Source organism: Bos javanicus, chromosome 22 (assembly GCF_032452875.1).
Source record: "Bos javanicus breed banteng chromosome 22, ARS-OSU_banteng_1.0, whole genome shotgun sequence".
NCBI classification, from domain to species: Eukaryota; Metazoa; Chordata; class Mammalia; order Artiodactyla; family Bovidae; genus Bos; species Bos javanicus.
The window spans coordinates 52,363,004-52,382,238 of record NC_083889.1 but is presented as its reverse complement, the minus strand read 5'-3'; the positions used below and the strand labels follow the sequence as shown (position 1 = coordinate 52,382,238).

At 48.1% G+C, this 19,235-nt stretch overlaps 1 protein-coding gene across 4 annotated transcripts in view; it reads left to right on the top strand.

Moving 5' to 3' along the window:
• The window catches only part of KLHL18 (kelch like family member 18), a 51,335-nt gene extending 40,873 nt beyond the window's left edge, over positions 1-10,462 (top strand). For all 4 annotated transcript variants that reach the window (XM_061396982.1, XM_061396981.1, XM_061396984.1 and 1 more), the window contains 3 exons: positions 4,479-4,583; positions 6,348-6,459; positions 7,185-10,462. In XM_061396982.1, coding sequence (XP_061252966.1) covers positions 4,479-4,583; positions 6,348-6,459; positions 7,185-7,571 — 604 coding nt within the window. In that variant the 3' untranslated portion in view covers positions 7,572-10,462. The remainder of the gene's footprint in view (positions 1-4,478; positions 4,584-6,347; positions 6,460-7,184) is intronic.
• Positions 10,463-19,235: the final 8,773 nt, after the last annotated feature.

Genomic DNA, 19,235 nt, shown 5'->3' with positions numbered 1-19,235 from the left:
AGAGCCCTATCCCATGACTGTTCCAGTCCACAGCGGTCAGTTCAGTTCAGTTTAGTCGCTCAGTTGTGTCCAACTCTTTGCGACCCCATGGACTGTAGCACGCCAGGCCTCCCTGTCCATCACCAATTCCCCGAGCTTGCTCAGACTCATGTCCATTGAGTCGCTGATGCCATCCAACCATCTCAACCTGTCTCCCCCTTCTGCTCCTGCCTTCAGTCTTTCCCAGCATCAGGGTCTTTTCAAATGAGTTAGTTCTTCGCATCAGGTGGCCAAAGTATTGGAGTTTCAGCTTTAGCATCAGTCCTTCCAATGAATATTCAGGACTGCTTTCCTTTAGGATGGACTGGTTGGATCTCCTTGCAGTCCAAGGGACTCTCAAGAGTCTTCTCCAACACCACAGTTCAAAAGCATCAATTCTTTGACACTCAGCTCTCTTTATAGTCTAGCTCTCACATCCATACATGACTACTGGAAAAACCATAGCTCTGACTAGATGGACCTTTCTCGGCAAAATAATGTCTCTGCTTTTAATATGCTGTCTAGGTTTGTCATATCAATAATCTCAGATATGTAGATGACACCACCCTCATGACACAAAATGAAGAAGAACTAAAGAACCTCTTGATAAAAGTGAAAGAGGAGAGTGAAAAAGTTGGCTTAAAGCTCAACATTCAGAAAACTAAGATCATGGCATCTGGTCCCATCAGTTCAGTTCAGTTCAGTCACTCAGTCGTGTCCGACTCTTTGCAACCCCATGAATCGCAGCACGCCAGGCCTCCCTGTCCATCATCAACTCCCAGAGTTCACTCAGACTCACGTCCATCGAGTCAGTGATGCCATCCAGCCATCTCATCCTCTGTCATCCCCTTCTCCTCCTGCCCCCAATCCCTCCCAGCATCAGAGTCTTTTCCAATGAGTTAACTCTTTGCATGAGGTGGCCAAAGTACTGGAGTTTCAGCTTTAGCATCATTCCTTCCAAAGAGCACCCAAAGCTGATCTCCTTTAGAATGGACTGGTTGGATCTCCTTACAGTCCAAGGGACTCTCAAGAGTCTTCTCCAACACCACAGTTCAAAAGCATCAATTCTTTGGCGCTCAGCTTTCTTCACAGTCCAACTCACATCCATACATGACTACTGGAAAAACCATAGCCTTGACTAGATGGACATTTGTTGGCAAAGTAATGTCTCTGCTTTTTAATATGCTGTCTACTACTACTACTACTAAGTCACTTTAGTCGTGTCTGACTCTGTGCGACCCCACAGACAGCAGCCCACCAGGCTCCCCTGTCCCTGGGATTCTCCAGGCAAGAACACTGGAGTGGGTTGCCATTTCCTTCTCCAGTGCATTAAAGTGAAGAGTGAAAGTGAAGTCGCTGAGTCGTGTCCGACTCTAGTGACCCCATGGACTGCAGCCCACCAGGCTCCTCCGTCCATGGGATTTTCCAGGCAAGAGTACTGGAATGGGGTGCCATTGCCTTCTCCAGAATATGCTGTCTAGGTTGATCATAACTTTTCTTCCAAGGAGTACGCGTCTTTTAATTTCATGGCTGCAGTCACCATCTGCAGTGATTTTGGAGCCCCAAAAATAAAATCTGACACTGTTTCCACTGTTTCCCATCAGTTCATGGCAAATAGATGGGGAAACAGTGGAGAGCCCCCACGGTTTTTTGGAGGCCCCAAAATCACTGCAGATGGTGACTGCAACTATGAAATTAAAAGACGCTTACTCCTTGGAAGGAAAGTTATGACCAACCTAGACAGCATTATCAAAAGCAGAGACATTACTTTGCCAACAAAGGTCCATCTAGTCAAGGCTATGGTTTTTCCAGTGGTCATGTATGGATGTGAGAGTTGGACTGTGAAGAAAGCTGAGCGCCAAAGAATTGATGCTTTTGAACTGTGGTGTTGGAGAAGACTCTTGAGAGTCCCTTGGACTGCAAGGAGATCCAACCAGTCAGTTCTAAAAGAAATCAGTCTTATGGACTCTGTGGGAGAGGGAGAGGGTGGGAAGATTTGGGAGAATGGCATTGAAACATGTAAAATATCATGTATGAAACGAAAAAAAAAAAAGAAATCAGTCCTGAATATTCATTGGAAGGACTAATGCTAAAGCATCCAATACTTTGGCCACCTGATGCCAAAAGCTGACTCATTGGAAAAGACCCTGATGCTGGAAAAGATTGAGGGCAGGAGGAGAAGGGGATGACAGAGGATAAGATGGTTGTATGGCATCGCTGACTCAATGGACATGAGTTTGGGTAGGCTCCGGGAGTTGGTGATGGACAGGGAGGCCTGGTGTGCTGCAGCTCATGGGGTCGCAAAGAGTCGGACATGATTGAGCGACTGAACTGAGGTTGGTCATACCTTTTCTTCCAAGGAACAAGTGTCTTTTAATTTCATGGCTGCAATCACCATCTACAGTGATTTTGGAGCCCAAGAAAATAAAGTCTGTCACTGTTTCCATTGTTTCCCCTTCTATTGTCCAAGAAGTGATGGGACCAGATGCCATGATCTCAGTTTTTTGAATGTTGAGATTTAAGCAAGCTTTTTCACTCTCCTCTTACACTTTTATCAAGAGGCTCTTCAGTTCTTCTTTGCTTTCTGCCGTAAGGGTGGTATCATCTGCATATGTGAGGTTATTGATATTTCTCCCAGCAATCTTGATTCCAGCTTGTGCTTCATCCAGCCCAACATTTCACATGATGTACTCTGTATATAAGTTAAATAAGGGTGACAGTATACAGCATTGATGTACTCCTTCCCCAATTTGGCACCAGGCTGTTGTTTCATGTCCAGTTCTAACTGTTGCTTCTTGACCCACATTCAGATTTCTCAGGAGGCAGGTCAGGTGGTCTGGTATTCCCGTGTCTTGAAGAATTTTCCACAGTTTGTTGTGATCTACACAGTCCAAAGCTTTGGGATAATCAATAAAGCAGAAGTAGATGTTTTTCTGGAATTGCCTTGCTTTTTCTATGAGCCAACAGATGTTGGCAATTTGATCTCTGGATCCTCTGTCTTTCCTAAATCCACCTCGGACATCTGGAAGTCCACAGTTTACGTACTGTTGAAGCCTGGCTTGGAGAATTTTGAGCATTGCTTTGCTAGTGTGTGAGATGAGTGCAGTTGTGCGGTAGTTCCCCTTGTCTCTTCACACTGTCTTTACCATTTCATTAAAAGGTAATGTCACATGGTTTTGTGGCACCTCTCAGTCCTTCTTACATTTTTGTTCAATTCCACAGTTGTTACTTTTGCCTACTTCTAGAAGGACAGTAACATGTCTAGTGAGTTTGTGACCTTCCCACAGTCCTCTCCTCAGGCAAGTCCTGTCCTCTTTCAGGCTGACTAAGGGATGTCACGTGGATCACTGTGATTTGCTGTGTACATTAGAAAGGGGGCTGTAAAACCTGGCATCCTTTATTTTACTGTTTGTTAGACACCAAGATTCGCTTTTAATCTTCTTCAGCATCAGGTCTGAACACAGTGAATCGGGCAGCTTGGCACTCATGTTTCATTTTCATGAGGCTTTGTGTAGACCAGAAGACTGTATGATTACACCAGATCCCTGCTTCTTTGATATTAGGAGAGCTTGGCACGATGAACAGTGTGGGAGACAGGCCCTCTGGGCAGCCCTGAGAGGATCGCCTGGCCTCCTCAAGCCACAGCTGCCCATCTCTGCAGGGGTGATGGTGATGCCTCCCATGGGATCGCTGAGGGTGTGAAATAGCAAGTAGAGAGCACCTGCTGTGTGCAGTGGGTGTGAAATAAACAGGAGCTGTTGCCTGACCCCTCAGACAAGTTAGGGGACATGCAGGGCCATGTATGTAACAAAAAGATGTCTGCCATACCTTACAGTGAAATGTGTGGGGAGATCACAGTCACCCACATGTTAAGGGATTGTTCCTTACAAAGCACCACACTCAGCAGTGTCAGGGTCTCACTGTGAGGACCCCTGTCTTCCAGGAGGTCCCCACTTGTCAAGAGATGGCGGGTCGATGTCTGGTACCCCTCTGGGCAGGGCCTTTGGCTCGCTCGGCTCTCTAGACCCGGTGCCCTGGACGGTATGCCTGGTGAAGGTCTGGTGTGCTGGACGAATGGGTGACGGACAGCTGTGAGAAAGGAGCTGCGCTGGGAGGGCGGGGTCGGGAGGGACTCATTCTTGCTGAGGAATCCAGGATGGCTTCTGGAGGAGCATAGGGAGGAATTTGACCTAGGCCTTAAAGGTGAATCCTACCCTGAGCACGGCAGGGCAGAAGAGCATATCAAGGGCTGAGAAGGAGGTGGAGGAGGCACCCCGGGCAGGAGGCAAGAGGAACCCCAGGGCGGTTCCGTTTCCATTTTACACCGTTGCTTAAGCACATACCTGGGATTTAGGTCTGTTCTAGAAGGAGGCAGTTTGGGGCTCAGCTTACTTCTCTGCACGTGAGAGGTTGCCTCGGGAAGTCTGAAGCCCTCGGGATAACAGCTGTGTCTGTTTCAGTGCCATGGGGACGGTCGTGCTGGACGGACAGATCTACGTCTGTGGTGGCTATGATGGCAACTCTTCTCTCAGCTCTGTGGAGACCTACTCACCTGAGACAGACAAGTAAGGAGTCCAGCTCCCCTGGGGCATTGGAGCTTGTTAGAGTATGAAGATCAAAAGTGCTCTCCTCATGCTTCTCGAGGTTAAGGAAGATTTCTCCTGTTCAGCCCCTGTGGCGTATGTTAGTTGCTCAGTTGTATCTGACTCTTCGCAACCCCATAGACTACAGCCCTTCAGTCTCCTCTGTCCATGAAATTCTCCAGGCAAGAATACTGGAGTGGATTGCTGTTCCCTTCTCCGGGATGTTTTCCCAACCCAGGGATCAAACCCTGGTCTCCTGCATTCAGTAAAGAATCCAGGCAGATTCTTTACTGTCTGAACCACCAGGGAAGTCTACCACCTGTACTTCCTTGCATGTAATAGGTATTTAATAACCTTTGATTAAATGAATGAATAATTAAATTTAAAAAATAAATAGTCTGCATAGGTACTTGGAAACACCTGTTAATGCTCTGTACCACTTAAATAAATCAACTCATTTTAATGGAAATGCATGTGAAAGGGCATGGGAAATAGATGAATAGCACTTTCCAGAATGGGTAATATATGATTTGGGGGGAAAAAATTATACATTAAATTAAAGAAGCTTGGGAAACATTGATGTCTGTACCACCAGAGGCCTCGTCTTCCCATAACACATATTAGCATTTTAAAAGACTGAAAAATTCTGCAGTAGAGAAACCTCTTTAATTTCACTGTATCTGTCACCATCCTGTGGTCTCATTTTGCGGAACACTCTTTGAAAAACACCAGCAAGGTTAGCCCAAGCTTTTCATTTCAGTATTTTAATCTGCTTGTATTCAGTATTTGAATCCTACAGTATAAACACATTGGATCCATCACAGAGCGTTTAAGCCTTTATTCCACACGCTTAACCAACCTATTAAGTGTCAGGCAGCGAGCAGGATTTCTAAGATGGTTAAGCAGCACCTCGTCTGCCGGGGCCAGTGCACACAGTGGTGGTCTTCCTCTGGGGGCCTGTGTCTAGAGCTCTTGGGTACAGAGTGGGGAGGGCTTCCATCTTCCCACGGCTGAGGGGGCAGAGTCAGGTTGCAGAGATACCTTCTGAGGGGAAATGCACATCCCAGGAGAAGAGACAGCAGGGAGAGAGGCTTGCAGATAAGAAAGAGCTGCTGTGTGAGGTTGAGGAGCAGGTGTGGGTGGCACATGGCAGAAGGCACAGCTGGAAAGAGGATGAGGACCCAGTGGCAAAGAAGCACGTTAAGGAACTTGGAGTCGCCTTAGAGGAAATAGGAGTTGTCAGAGGACATTCCGTGCCCAGGGGGGATGGGAATGATCTGAAAGCCAGCCCCAAAAGCAGGCAGTGGCAATGGTCCCACAGGAGGCCACAGCCAGCGCAACGGAAGTGAAATGCGGACAAGCAATGACCAGGAGGCAAACCAGCGGAGATATGGTGACCACAGAATGTTGATGATGGAGAAGTGGTCTTAAAAACTTCCGAAACTGTAAATCTAGCAGCTAGATGGCTGGTGGTCCCATTCACAAGACCAGAGCTATCAGGGAGGAGCAGATTTGTCAGAAGGCCTTGCTTGGGCGTCCTGACTTTGAGTGTGTGGGCCTGAAGCTTAAGCGAAGGGCGGCAGCCAGAGTGACCTGAGCAGAGATGGTGGAGGAGGCCATAAGAATTGGAGGGATCGTCCAGGGTAGGACAGAACACAGCACAGCTCCTCCAGATCCTCTGCTGTCTTGGGAGGGCAGGATCCCCAGATCTCATGGCTCCCTTTCTCCTTTGCCTCTTTCCTGAAGGTGGACAGTGGTGACCCCGATGAGCTCGAACCGCAGTGCTGCGGGGGTTACAGTCTTTGAGGGCAGGATCTACGTGTCGGGCGGCCACGACGGTTTGCAGATCTTCAGCAGCGTGAGTCTGGGTTCCTCCTGGGCTAAGGGCACCTACGCTCCCTTTACCTGCGAGTGTTATTTTGAAAGGACATTCTTTGGAAAAAGGCTCAGCCTGGCCACTGCTAGGGAAAGTGTCATCTTGGGGCCTCAGGCCATCTGCCATGTGCTCTGAAATGCCGCCTCCGAGTGTGGGAACCCATGTGCACAGAGAGGGTTAGAGTGTGGCCTTAGCATTCTCACCCCCACCCTGGTCAATTCCTCAGTGAGCAGCGCATGAGACCTGCTGAAATTCCTGCCCAGAGGAAGTGCAATCATAGACAGAGTGGGAACTTTCAGACAGTTGCATTCTTCTGGCCATTTGACTTGAAATTGCATTTATTTTAAAAAGAGCTCCAGAGCCATTGAGTGTCATTCCACCATCCACCAGGGCTGCGGGGGAGCACACAGTGGGGATCTCGGGAGACCCCGCACTCCCGCTGCTCTGTCACCACACAGAGCGAGCGCATCACGGGCAGCTCTTCGATTTCTTTCTGTGGGTGTAGACAGAGCTGGTGAGGTCAGGCCGTCTCCCTGTCGCCCATCCCTGTCATCTCACAAGCCCGTGTGCAGCTGAGGAACGTGGGCCTGGGGGCCAGGGCCCAGCCCGGCAGAGCTCCTCGTCCCCCGAGCCTCTCCCCGGGCGCTGAGGGCAGCCGGGCCGCCGGCGGCCGAGCCTGGGCCTGACCGCCCCTCTCCCTGCTGCAGGTGGAGCACTACAACCACCACACGGCCACGTGGCACCCGGCGGCCAGCATGCTCAACAAGCGCTGCCGCCACGGGGCCGCCTCCCTGGGAAGCAAGATGTTCGTGTGCGGGGGCTACGACGGCTCGGGCTTCCTCAGCATCGCCGAGGTGTACAGCTCAGTGGCGGACCAGTGGTGCCTGATCGTGCCCATGCTCACGCGCCGGAGCCGGGTCTCCCTGGTGGCCAGCTGCGGGCGGCTCTACGCTGTAGGGGGCTATGACGGACAGTCCAACCTGAGCTCGGTGGAGATGTACGACCCAGACACGGACCGCTGGACGTTCATGGCCCCCATGGCCTGTCACGAGGGCGGGGTCGGTGTGGGCTGCATCCCTCTGCTCACCATCTAAGGCGCAGGGGTGGGCCGTGGTGGGGCAGGGATCTGGTACAAACACGGGCAGCACTCCCTCCCAGGGACCGTCCCCCTGGGGAGAGGTGCTGGCCAGACGACAGGGTGAAACGGGAGCTCGCCGGAGGTCCAGGGTTTCAGGTGCTTGAGTCCTCCCTGGCTGTGCAGCCCTTGTGATCTTCAGGCCTGGGTGACCAGGATACACAGCGGGGGACAGAGCCCCTGTGGGTCCCGCCGCCAGCCGGTGACGGAGCGGCTCGGCCGGTCCACACATCCACGGGCTCCATCCAAGCCCACCTCCAAGCTGCCGTAGCTCCGTGGGCCGCCCCTCTGCAGAGGGCTTTCCATCTTGACAGTCCTCGCCTACCGCACACCAGCCGTATCGTGGCCAGTTTGCGATGGGGCAGCTGCAGTGGCCGAGGCCACTGGAAACTGTGGGATGTGGCCGGGGGAGAGGGACACAGGCCAGAGGTCCTCACTTCGAGCCTGCAGCATGGCAGGGCCAGCTGCACACGGGCCCCTGTGCCTCTTTCCATCCAAGGGCCCCGAGGATTCTTGTCTACATTGCTGAGCAAGCAGGGAGAACAGAAGCTTTTCCTGTGTCTAATTTTGGGATTGCCATGAGGTCTTTTTCATCTTATTCGAGAGAAACCGAGGGAGAAGGAAAAAAAAAAAAGATAACTTGAAAGAAACTGAAGGAAAGTTAAAGCAACACTTGAAAGAAACTGGAAGGAAGAATACTTTTTTCAAGTGAGCTTTTTTTTTTTTGCAAGAAGAAAACATAAAAGACACTAAAGGCAGTTACGTGTTTAAATGGAAAACCGCCACCCGCCATGAAAAGGGTGGTATCTGCTCCCACATTCTTCGGATCCCAGGGTCCCGAGGCCTCGCAGGGCACGCGGGGTTCCCTCTGAGCCCCTCCGCGCGTCTGGAACCAGTGCACTCTTACCCAGTCCTGTAGCACGGTGCTCACGGGGTTTGTCTCCACACCCACTGTCAGAGGACTCTCTTAATCGTAGGCTTAGCGAGTTGGCTGAGTTATCGCCGCCTTTCTAGGTGGGAGCTCCCAGCTCATCGCCGGGGCTCCGTGTGCCCGGTGGCCCCCTCCCGCTGCCACCGTGGAGCCCGTGCAGAGCGCCGCCCCCCCGCACCCCTCCCTCCCTTGGCCGGCAGGAAGCAGCAGGTCTGGCCAGATGCTCATTTGCCCACCTGTCCTCCTCGGATAGTTTTCCTCTTCGTGACGCTACTGGGGCACGTCGACCGTTCGTACCTCGAGAACCTAACCAGGGACTTGGTCGTTCCACCAGCCCAGGGCTGGCTTGGTCCAGCCGCCGCCTCTCCCCCGCCAGTCGGCTGCTCCCCCATCCACTCGCCAACTCCAGGGGTCTGGCCTCCCCTCCAGCCCTTGGCAGACCGACCAGCAAGGTGGACCTTTACACTCTCACAAAGCCGGCTTTACGACCCAAGGAAGTAAAAGCCGAAAGAATCTCTTGCTGCTGCAAAGAACAGATTTTATATTTCTTCCTATGATCTTAGCAAACGACCTCTTGAAGAGACTCCACGCTCCTCCTTCGTCCTCCCTGGATAGGACCTTGACGTTGCACAGCAGAAAACCGACGGGAGGACACTTCTGTGATCGGTGCGCTGGGCAGGGGAGCTGTTCCTCAACTGCTGCTGCCAAAAATCAGGTTTTCCTAAAATGCTTCCAGTAGAGACTTAAGAGAGGATACGTTTCCAACGCGAGATTGGGTCTCAGGGTCCCAGTCTCTACTTGGTTGGTCTCCTGCCCATCGCCGCATCTGCCCGGGTGTCCTGGAAGCCCATTCAGAAAGGCACAATGTGGCATTCTGAGACATCTCTCCTACCCTGGGACCAGGAGGCTTACCAGTGTGTGCAATCGCCACGTTTCCAGAGGAAGTACCTTTGACACCTGCCACTTAGGTGGAGCTGGGCCTTTGCTAAAAGCACCCGAAAATGATGTTTTTATTTTAAAAGACTAAACAGTCTGATCCAGTTTAAGCCCAGGCTCACGGTGGAGCTCCAGCGTTTCTCACTCCCTGTTTGCCTCTCAAGGTAGACTTGGAAGGAGGGTGGGGTCCGTGTTTCCTGTTAAGAGAGGAGTTTCCGATGCACATCTTCTTATTATAAGCCCCTTCCTTTTGTGACTTTGCAACAGCACTGACAAGCCTGAGTTGTGAATGTGTTAAGAATCAGCAAGGGGGCCTCGCCAGGTCCTTAGGATGCTGACCCAGATTTTGCCATCGGGGTTGAGAGCTCAGTTTCCCACCATCTGCCAATCTTGCGGTGACCTTCCTATGCCTACCCCCACTTCCCCGGGGCGGAGTTACACTGCCGCACCTGGGCTCAGTGTTTCCAAGTAAGGTGGAGCCAGTGCTTTGACTTGGGTTCTGAGCACAAGCGAGCCGACACCAACATTTCACGCTCTCCACAGTAGGTTCCTCGGTCCGACGGTCATAACTTTTCACAGGTGGCTGGTCTGACCCTTTGGTGTTGGAGCCTTTCCAGGAAAACCATGAAAAGACATCACCCAGAGATACTGTGGAAGGGATGTGGGACAGACACTGTGAACAGTAAGCCTTGGGGTCCAGCCCAGCTCTGAGCAGAGGGCTGTGGCCTCAGCTGTCCTTGGGTATTTCCCCTTAGGTAATAACACAAGGAGCCTTCTCTTCTGGGTTTCATCTGAGAGCAAAGCCAGGATGGGAGCTGAAGACCAGCCTTTTGACTTGGCCACAGAGATGTGAGTAGGTAGGAATTCTGACTCTCCCTCCCCCCAATTTATTGTTTCCCAGAAAACCTTCATTCCTTTTATTTATAGAACGCATGTCTTTTGTGTTAAGAAACCAAAGAGAAATAAAGAGTACACTCCTAATATCTTCTTGCCCTTCCCTGATTTATTTATTTATTTTTAATTAGAGGTAAATCATATTTTTATTGTAATTCAGTGAAAAAATATTGGACAAAGTGAAAACGTTTCTGTGGAAATAAGAAAAAAGCCCAACTGGATGGCAGATGTAGTTTTCAAAGAGACGTGTGTGTATTTTATAAGAATGGGTTCCGATGAAAAAATACGCAAAAAACTTCATGAACATGTTGCATGTTTGCTCCTGTCCAGATCACCCCTTTCTTGGATCTCCCCACTTTTCTTCACTCCCTGCCCTAAAACTCCACAAGAGTTCCTCAGCAGAATGTGACTGGCCTGTGAGTGCCTGGAACCAAAACACCCAGCTCTTTTTTTTTATACTCCAAGCCGGAGGTACTTAGCTTTGGTGCACGTAGAAGTCACTGGAAAGTTTTTAAACCACAGATTGACCCCTCCCCAGAGACTGGTTCCCTTGGACTGAAGTGCAGCTCAGGTCCTTATGCAGACAAGTCTCCGCCGTGGTTCATAGGCTCGCCCATGTGTGAGAACCGGGCCCCTGTGTGCAGTTTCCACTTCCCCGGATGGAGCCACGTTCCACATCTGTCTTCCTGAGACTACACGCTGGTTACTGTGGCGGTGGGTCTTAGGAAACTCTGCATTCACACTCTTCCTAAAGTCAGCTGTTGGCGAGTCTCATCCAGGGGGTGATGGTTACACTCTCGGATGACAATTAGAAGTTTTTGGAAGGGTATGTCACCCACATTCCCCCACCAGCACTGTTGATTCTCGCTCGGGCCTCTCAGTAAGTAACCTCCATGCTCAGGCCCTTGTGCCTGTTACTTCCAGGTAACGTGGCTCATTTTAGCATAAAGAAATGATCTCAAAAGGTCTGAGCAACTGACCTGATTTATCAACTAACCGATAGTATTGTCAAGAACCGAGGCCAGATCTCCACGCTCACTGTCCAGTTCAGCTGGGGGAGCAGTGTCTTTGTCCTCTGGAGCAGCTGATCCTGCAAGCTCCCAGCGTGGAGGTCTGCCGCCCAGTACCGTGACGGGCCTTCGAGAAGCAGGCTGAGCAGCGAGGGAGAGAGAAGAAACCGTGTTGTAATTATGGAAACAGGTACCTTTATGTCGAAACAGGAAACCAGATTAGCTGTGGGCTCTGGGCTGTGGGAGAAAGGCCAAATGCCTGTGATGTGCTAACAGCCCTTTCCATGTAACCTACACCGCTTTGCTCAGAACCACAGGGTGGCCCAGGGAGCTCTAGCTCGGCTCATCTGCTTGACTTTCTGTTTCTCTGTTGTTGTTCACTGAACTCCTCTGCCTTCACAACTAGCAACAGAGCCCACTCCTCTTCACCCCAAAGACCAGCAGCACTGGTTTTTACTGCTGCTCACAATAACATCGTTTTACCCAACCGGAAAATGGCAGGGGAATCTCACGGTTCTCACCAGTTATCTCCCAGGCTTACTGTTCCTTTTTCATCTCAAGTGATGACACAAAATGTTTTTCTCTAATGGAGATCGGTTCCCTGTTTAACTCACTCTCTCTAGGTTTGCAGTTCAGGGTGAAAATGCAAACCACCTAGCAGGGCGGAGAAGGCTGCTGTGGTCTGGCCTCTCTGGCCGGCCCAGGACGTCTCCTCCACGCTTGTTTCTAACAACCCCAGCTGGACAGTGGCCTGTGTGCTTGTCTCACCCACGAGATGGTGAGCTCCTTAACAGTCACCCCTATTGTGTGCCAGCCCCAGACACACAGAAGAGACACGACCATTATTTTCTTGAAGAACTTGAGGGCAGTCAGGTATATGCAGATCCAAAGTTCACCTAATCATGCTTCCTAGTTTCCCTTTGTTTTGAATCACTGGGTTTTTAAAAATAATTTTAATGAGGTGTAATGTACTCACTCATTCTAAGTGTGCAGTTCAATAGTTTGTAGTAAACGTGCAGAGTTGTGCAACCATTGCCGCTGCCCCATGTTACGATATTCTCGTCACTCCATAAACTTTCCCCATGCCCATATGCAGTTAGTCCTCATTCTCACCCTCATCCTTGGGCAACCACTATTTTGCTTTCTGTTTCTATGGATTTCCTTGTTCTAGATGTCTTGTATAAATAGGATCATACAATATGTGGTCTTTTGTGTCTGGCTTCTTTCCTTGGAATACTGTTTTTGAGATTCATTGATGGCATAGAAGGTATTGGTAGTTTGTTCTTTTTATGTTATTGTTCCTGTGAATAGATTCCACTGTATGCATATACCACATTTTGTTTATCCATTTTTTTTCACCAATTGATGAATGTTTAATTTGTTTCCAGCGTGGGGCTTTTATGAACAGTACTGCTCTGACGTACAAGATTCTGTGCACATACATTTTCATTCCTCAGGTAGATTGCTAGGAGCAGAATTGCTGGATCATACATACGGTAAGCTTATGTTTAACTTTTTAAGAAACTGACAATTTGTATTTCTCTCTAATGGCTAATGGTTTTTGAGCATCTTTTCATGTTCTTGTTAGCCATTTGTATATCTGTAATAAAATATCTACTGAAAACTTACCCTTTGTAAGTTGGGTCATATGTCTTATTGAGTTAAAGAATTCTTTACATATTCTAGATACAAATCCTTTATCAGATAAATGATTTGCAAATATTTTCTCCCAGCCTATAGCTCATCTTTTCATTTTCTTAATAGTATTGAAGAATAATATCTTAATAGTGTTGTATAAGTTTTTAATTTTGATTAAGTTTAGTTTTATAAATTCTTTTATGGATTGTACCTTTTGGTGTCATATCTTAAGAGTTTTGCCTAGCCCAAGGTCATGAAGAAATTCTAGAAGTTTTATAATTTTAGCTCTTGTGTAGGTGTAGAATCCATTCAAGTTAATTTTAAACTTCATTTTGTGTCTCTGTGTGTGTGTGTGTGTGTATGTGTGTGTGTGTCTGTGTGTGTGTGTGTCTGTGTGTATCTGTGTGTGTCTGTGTGTGTGTGTCCCTGTGTGTGTGTATCCATTTGTCCCAGCACATTTGTTGCAAAGACTATCTCTTCCTCCATTGAATTGCTTTGGTACCTTTGTTGAAATCACTTAACCATAAATATAAGGGCTTATTTCTAGACTCTCAGTTCTGTTCCACTGATCTATATGCCTGTCCATGAGCCAATACTATGCTGATTGTATGGTACTGAGTTTTCCAGCATTAAAGTAAATCTTAAAAATAGATAATGTAAGTCCTCCAGCTTTGTTATTTTTAAAAATCCTTTTGAATATTTTAGGTACTTCGCATTCCTATTAGCTTTTATAGGCCAGCTTGTCAGTTTCTACAAAAAGCTTCCCGGGTTTTTAATAGATGCTGTGTTGAATGTAGAGATCAATTTGGGGAGAATTAGCATCCTGACAATGCAGTCTTCCAGTCCATGAACATGGAATATTTGTCATTTGTTTAGATCTTCCTTGATTTCTCCCAGCAATATTTTCTCATTTTTGAAGGGTTGCACTGCCTTCTGTTAAGTTGATCCTAACTGCTTTTGTGTTTTATGCTGTGTGGGTGTAACTACACTGACTTAATTTTATTTCGGGAGGTGTTTTTTGTTAGTGTATAGAAATACCATTGGTTTTTTGTATGTTGATCTTGTATCCTGTGACGTTGCCAGACTCATCCATTAGTTATTCTTTCTTTCTTTTTTGGCTGTGCTGCACAGCTTGAAGGATGTTCCCCAACCAGGGATTGAACCTGAGCCATGGCAGTGAAAGCCCCAAATCCTAACTACTAGACCACCGGGGATCTGCTAACTACTACACTTCCAGGAAATTCCCTTTAAAGTCTTTATCTTTAAAAAAATTTTTTCACATATGTGTATTCCTTGGGATTTTCTATGCATATGATATTCCATCTGTGAATAAAGATAGTTTTATCTTTCCAATACAGATGCCTTTAATTTTTTCCTGCTTTGTTGCACTGCCTAGAACCTCCAGTATAGGGAGTTCCCTGCTAACCTAGTAGTTAGGACTCAGAGCTCTCACCACCATGGCCTGGGTTCAGTCCTGGTTGGGGAGTAGATCCCACAAGCTGCATGCTTTGGCTGAAAAAAAAAAAATAGAAAAGAACCTGCCGTACAGTGTGGTGTATAAATGCCACAGATAGACATGGTTGCCTTGTTCTCAGTCTTAGGTAGGAAAACATGGTCCTTCACCAGTGAATATGTCAAGCTGTGGGGTTTTCATCAGAGACCTTTTTCAAGTTAAGGAAGTTGCATTCTGTTTTGTCATGAATAGGTATTAGATTTCATCAGATGCTTTTCCTGCACCTATCAGCTTTTCCTGTCCTTTCAGCTGTTAATATGGTATATAACATTAATTGATTTTCAAGATACTGATACGACATTGAATTCCTAGAATAAATCCCACTCGGTCATGGTGTGTAATCCTTTATATGTTGCTGAATGGCTTGCTGATATTTTTTAAAGGAGTTTTTTATAATACATCTGTGTTCACTAGGGCTGTATTCTGTAGTTTTCTTTTCTTGTGATGTCCTTGGCTGGTGGTACTGGCCTCATAGAACGAGTGAAGTGTTTCCTCCTCCTTTATTTCTGTAAGAGTTTGTAAAGAATTAGTATTATTTTTTTTAATATTTGATAGAATTCACCAGTGAAGCCATCTGGGCCTATTATTTGAAGGATGATTCTAAATTTATAATTCAGTTTTTTCACTTGTCTCCAGGTGCCCTGAGGGTGGATACCCACTTCTCTTAGGAGATTGGAATGATTGATGTTTCGATACAGCATGAAAGAATCTCAAAATAATGATGCTTAGTGAAAGAAGCTGGTCAAAAAAGGAGGACATTGCTGTGTGCTGTGTCTTGGTCTGTTCAGGCTGCTATAAAAATTACCAAAGACTGACTGGCTTATAGACAGCAGAAATGTATTTCTTGCAATTCTGGAGGATGGGAAGTTCAAGATGAAGGGACTGGCAGATTCAGTGTCTAGTGAGGCCCCACTTCCTGGCTCACAGACAGTCGCCTTTTTGCTGTGTGTCTTCACATGGCGGGGATGGCACGCGAGCTCTCCACAGTCCCTTTTATAACATCAGTTATTCCAGAGCCCTCGTGACCTAATATCAGTACATCCTAAATGCCCAGTCTGCAAATACCATTACTTTAGAGGTTAGAATTTCAGCATGTGAATTTTGAGGGAACACAAACCTCCAGTCTATAGCAGATTTCCATTTATACAGAACTCTACCCAGCACTTCATGGCAAATAGATGAGGAAGCAATGGAAACAGTGACAGACTTTATTTTCTTGGGCTCCATAATCACCATGGACAATGACTGCAGCCATGAAATTAAAAGACACCTGCTCCTTGGAAGAAAAGCAGTGACCAACATATTAAAAAGCAGAGACATTACTTTGCTGACAAAGGTCCAGACATCTAGTCAGAGCTATGGTTTTTCCAGTAGTCGTGTATGGATGTGAGAGCTGGACCATAAAGAAGGCTGAACCCCGAAGAATTGATGCCTTCAAACTGTGGTATTGGAGAAGACTGTTGAGAGTCCCTTGGACTGCAAGGAGATCAAACCAGTCAGTCCTACAGGAAATCAGTCCTGAATATTCATTGGAAGGACTGATGCTAAAGCTCCAATCCTTTGGCCACCTGATGGGAAGGGCTGACTCATTAGAAAAGGCCCAGCTGCTGGGAAAGATCGAAGGCAGGAGAAGGGGACGACAGAGAATGAGATAGTTGGATGGCATCAGCGACTCAATGGACATGAGTTTGCACAAGCTGCGGGTTGTTGAAGGACAGGGAAGCCTGGCGCGTTGCGGTTCACAGGGTCACAGAGAGTCAGAGACGCCTGAGGGAACAAGAAGTAGAAAATGCAAACTAACGCAGCAACAGAAGTAGATCGCGGATTGCCTGAGGACAGCAGGGCGACGAGGACTCAGAGTTTAACGGGTGTGAGGAGACTCTGGAGGGGTGGTGGGTATGTGCACTATCTTGTGGGGATGGTTTCACAGATGGACATTATGTCAAACTTATCAAATGTATACTTTGAATATGTGCAAGTTATTCTGTGTCAACTGCAGCTCAATAAAGCTGTTTAAAAAAAAAAGTTGGACACTGATTTGCATTGTGGCCTCTAAGGCCCCAAGGTTTACTGTCTCTTCTGGGGCTCCAGATCCTGGGGTGCAGTTCAGGCCGAGATGATGAGGGGACCTGTGGACTCCAAGGGCTCTGTGGTCTCCATCACGTGGAGATAAACCCAACTTAGCAGGTCCTTTGCTCAAGTCTAACACAGGCATTTTCCTTGATATAACGTTGTCTTCAGATTTACCTTAAAGGCTGTACAATATGCAATCCAGTGAGTATAACACAGATTACTTAACCATTCCTCTGTTGGCTGGGCACTCAGGCCATTCCCTATTTCCAAGTAGCATAAATAAAACTGCCAGAACAGCAATATTGCTTAATTACTGTCTACAATCCTAGATAGTAATTTACCAATACATTAAGTTCTTAGCATGTTCATACACTCTGATACTATTTCCATTCTAGGAACTTATTTTTATCTCAACATTGTTTAAAAACAAAACAAAAAAACGGGAACAACTTCAACAGCAGGAGTAACTTAAATAAATGGAAGTCTAGTCACCCAATGGAGCATAAGACAGAAAAAAAGAAAAAATGTGACCCAATAGTGACTGAAGTGTATTGGCTGATAGGTTAAAGGAAAATAAGCTGGTTGTAAAATGGGACATAAAATGACTATGGTCATTTTTTCTTTTAAAAATAAAGCTCACATCATATCTGTCTATGGTGATGGTGGTTTAGTCACTAAGTCCTGTCCAGCTCTTGTGACCCCATGGACTGTAGCCTGCCAGGTTCCTCTGTCCATGGGATTCTCCAGCAAGAATACCGGAGTGGGTGGCCATTTCCTTCTCCAGACTTAGGAATTGAACCTGGGTCTCCTGCATTGCAGGCAGATTCTTTACCAGCTGAGCTACAAGTATCTGTACAGAGAGCGAAAGTTGATTTCTGCAGCCGTTTAGATGTTAACCTAGAGGTCTGCTCACCCATTGTGTTCCCATGCCCAACCCCGGTGAATTCTCCCTTCTCAGTCTTGCTCTGATGGCTCTGAAGACTTTCAGAAGCTGCCAAGGCCAAGAGGCTGAGCTGTGTTTGGCGCCTTGGTGCTGTCTCAGGGCCTGATCATGCTGGGACTAGGAGAATGCAGCAGGGCAGCCCAGCAGAGCCTGGTGGCTGGTCCCATAGGCCTGCCTCTCACTGGGTACAGTATGATGGGCCAGCTTCCCCAGACCGCGTGTGATGCAGCATTGACCGCCACAGATGAGTCTTGAACTTCCGGGGAGAAGTTGCTGAGCCCCATTACTGTCCAGGGCCCCACAGAAGACCTGGCTGAGGCCTGTGAGTATTCTCTTGGGGATGGAGGTCAGGCAAGAGAGTGGTAGACGGTGTGCCTTAGCTGCTGGCACCTTCTGTGGGGCTACAAGGGCCTTCTCCAGGTGAACATCATCACCGCACCACAGGGAGAGATGGTCTGAGGTCTAGTTTATCCTGGTCCACCCAAACCTGCCCATTTCCCACCTGAGGGTCACTCCCTCAATTTAGATTTAGATTACACGCTCCTAGATTTAGATTACAAGGGGGTTGGAGTGTGGACTACAGTCGAGTCAACCAATTTCCTTGAGGCGTAGTTTTCTCACTAAAAGTTGCTGGTGACGCATGCACCTTGCAATACTGTTCTAAGACCTGAGAAGTGTGTTTTGGTTCACTGGGAAGTAGCGTTCATAAATCATGGCTATTATCATTAACAGGAGTCTTTGGCTTCCCTGTGCTGTGCTTAGTCACTCAGTCATGTCCGTCTCTTTGCAACCCCATAGACTGTAGCCCACCAGCTCCTCTGTCCATGGAATTCTCCAGGCAAGAATACTGGAGTTTGTGGCCTCTCCTTCAGGGAATCGTCCCGACCCAAGAAGTGAACCAGAGTCTCTGGCATTGGAGGCGGATTCTTTACCAGGTGAGCTACCAGGGAAGCCCTGGCTGAAAAAACCCATTCCCCCGAGGGGCTCTACACTATGGCCCCTCAAATGAGAGGGTTTCCCACAGATATTTCTCTAGCAAAGATTTGAAAAAGGGGGCCTACTGGTGAGAAGAAAAGGGCTCTCGTCCACTCAAGTATTTACTGAGCAACTGCCATGTGCCAGGCCCTCTTCACAGGGCTGGATGGATCAGGAACTGAGACCAACTCTCCAAAACCAGACTCTCCCTGAGAGACAGCAGAGAGTCTGAGCAGGGCTCACGTCCTTGGGTGGATGAGGCTGCCATCAGCTGGATTGGGCACTAAGAAGGGCGGTCTGGAGGGAAGATTCTGAGTGGGTGGCACCCCAGGACATCCATGGGGAGGCGTCTATGAGGCCATCTGATGTGCGAGTCTGGGGATCCAGAAGAGGTTCTGGCTGGAGCTTCATGATAAAGAAGGAAGAATAAAAGTAGCCGAAAGGAAGGAGAGGTGGTTCCAGAATAACCTGGGGGCAGGTTACTTTGCCTTTGAGCTCCCAGCATGGCCCTCAGATGGCGCCCCTCATTATCCCGTTTCTCGTCACTGCCACTGCCCTGACCGCAGGGAGTCTGTGTGCCCAAGGTGCACGGTGGAATCTCACTCCCAGGACCTGCCTCCTTGGTCTCTTCCTCCTAAGTCCAGCTGGTTCATCCCTGGCACTTGATTCATTCACTTATTCACATCATCGTTCAACTTAGAAACGTTTTA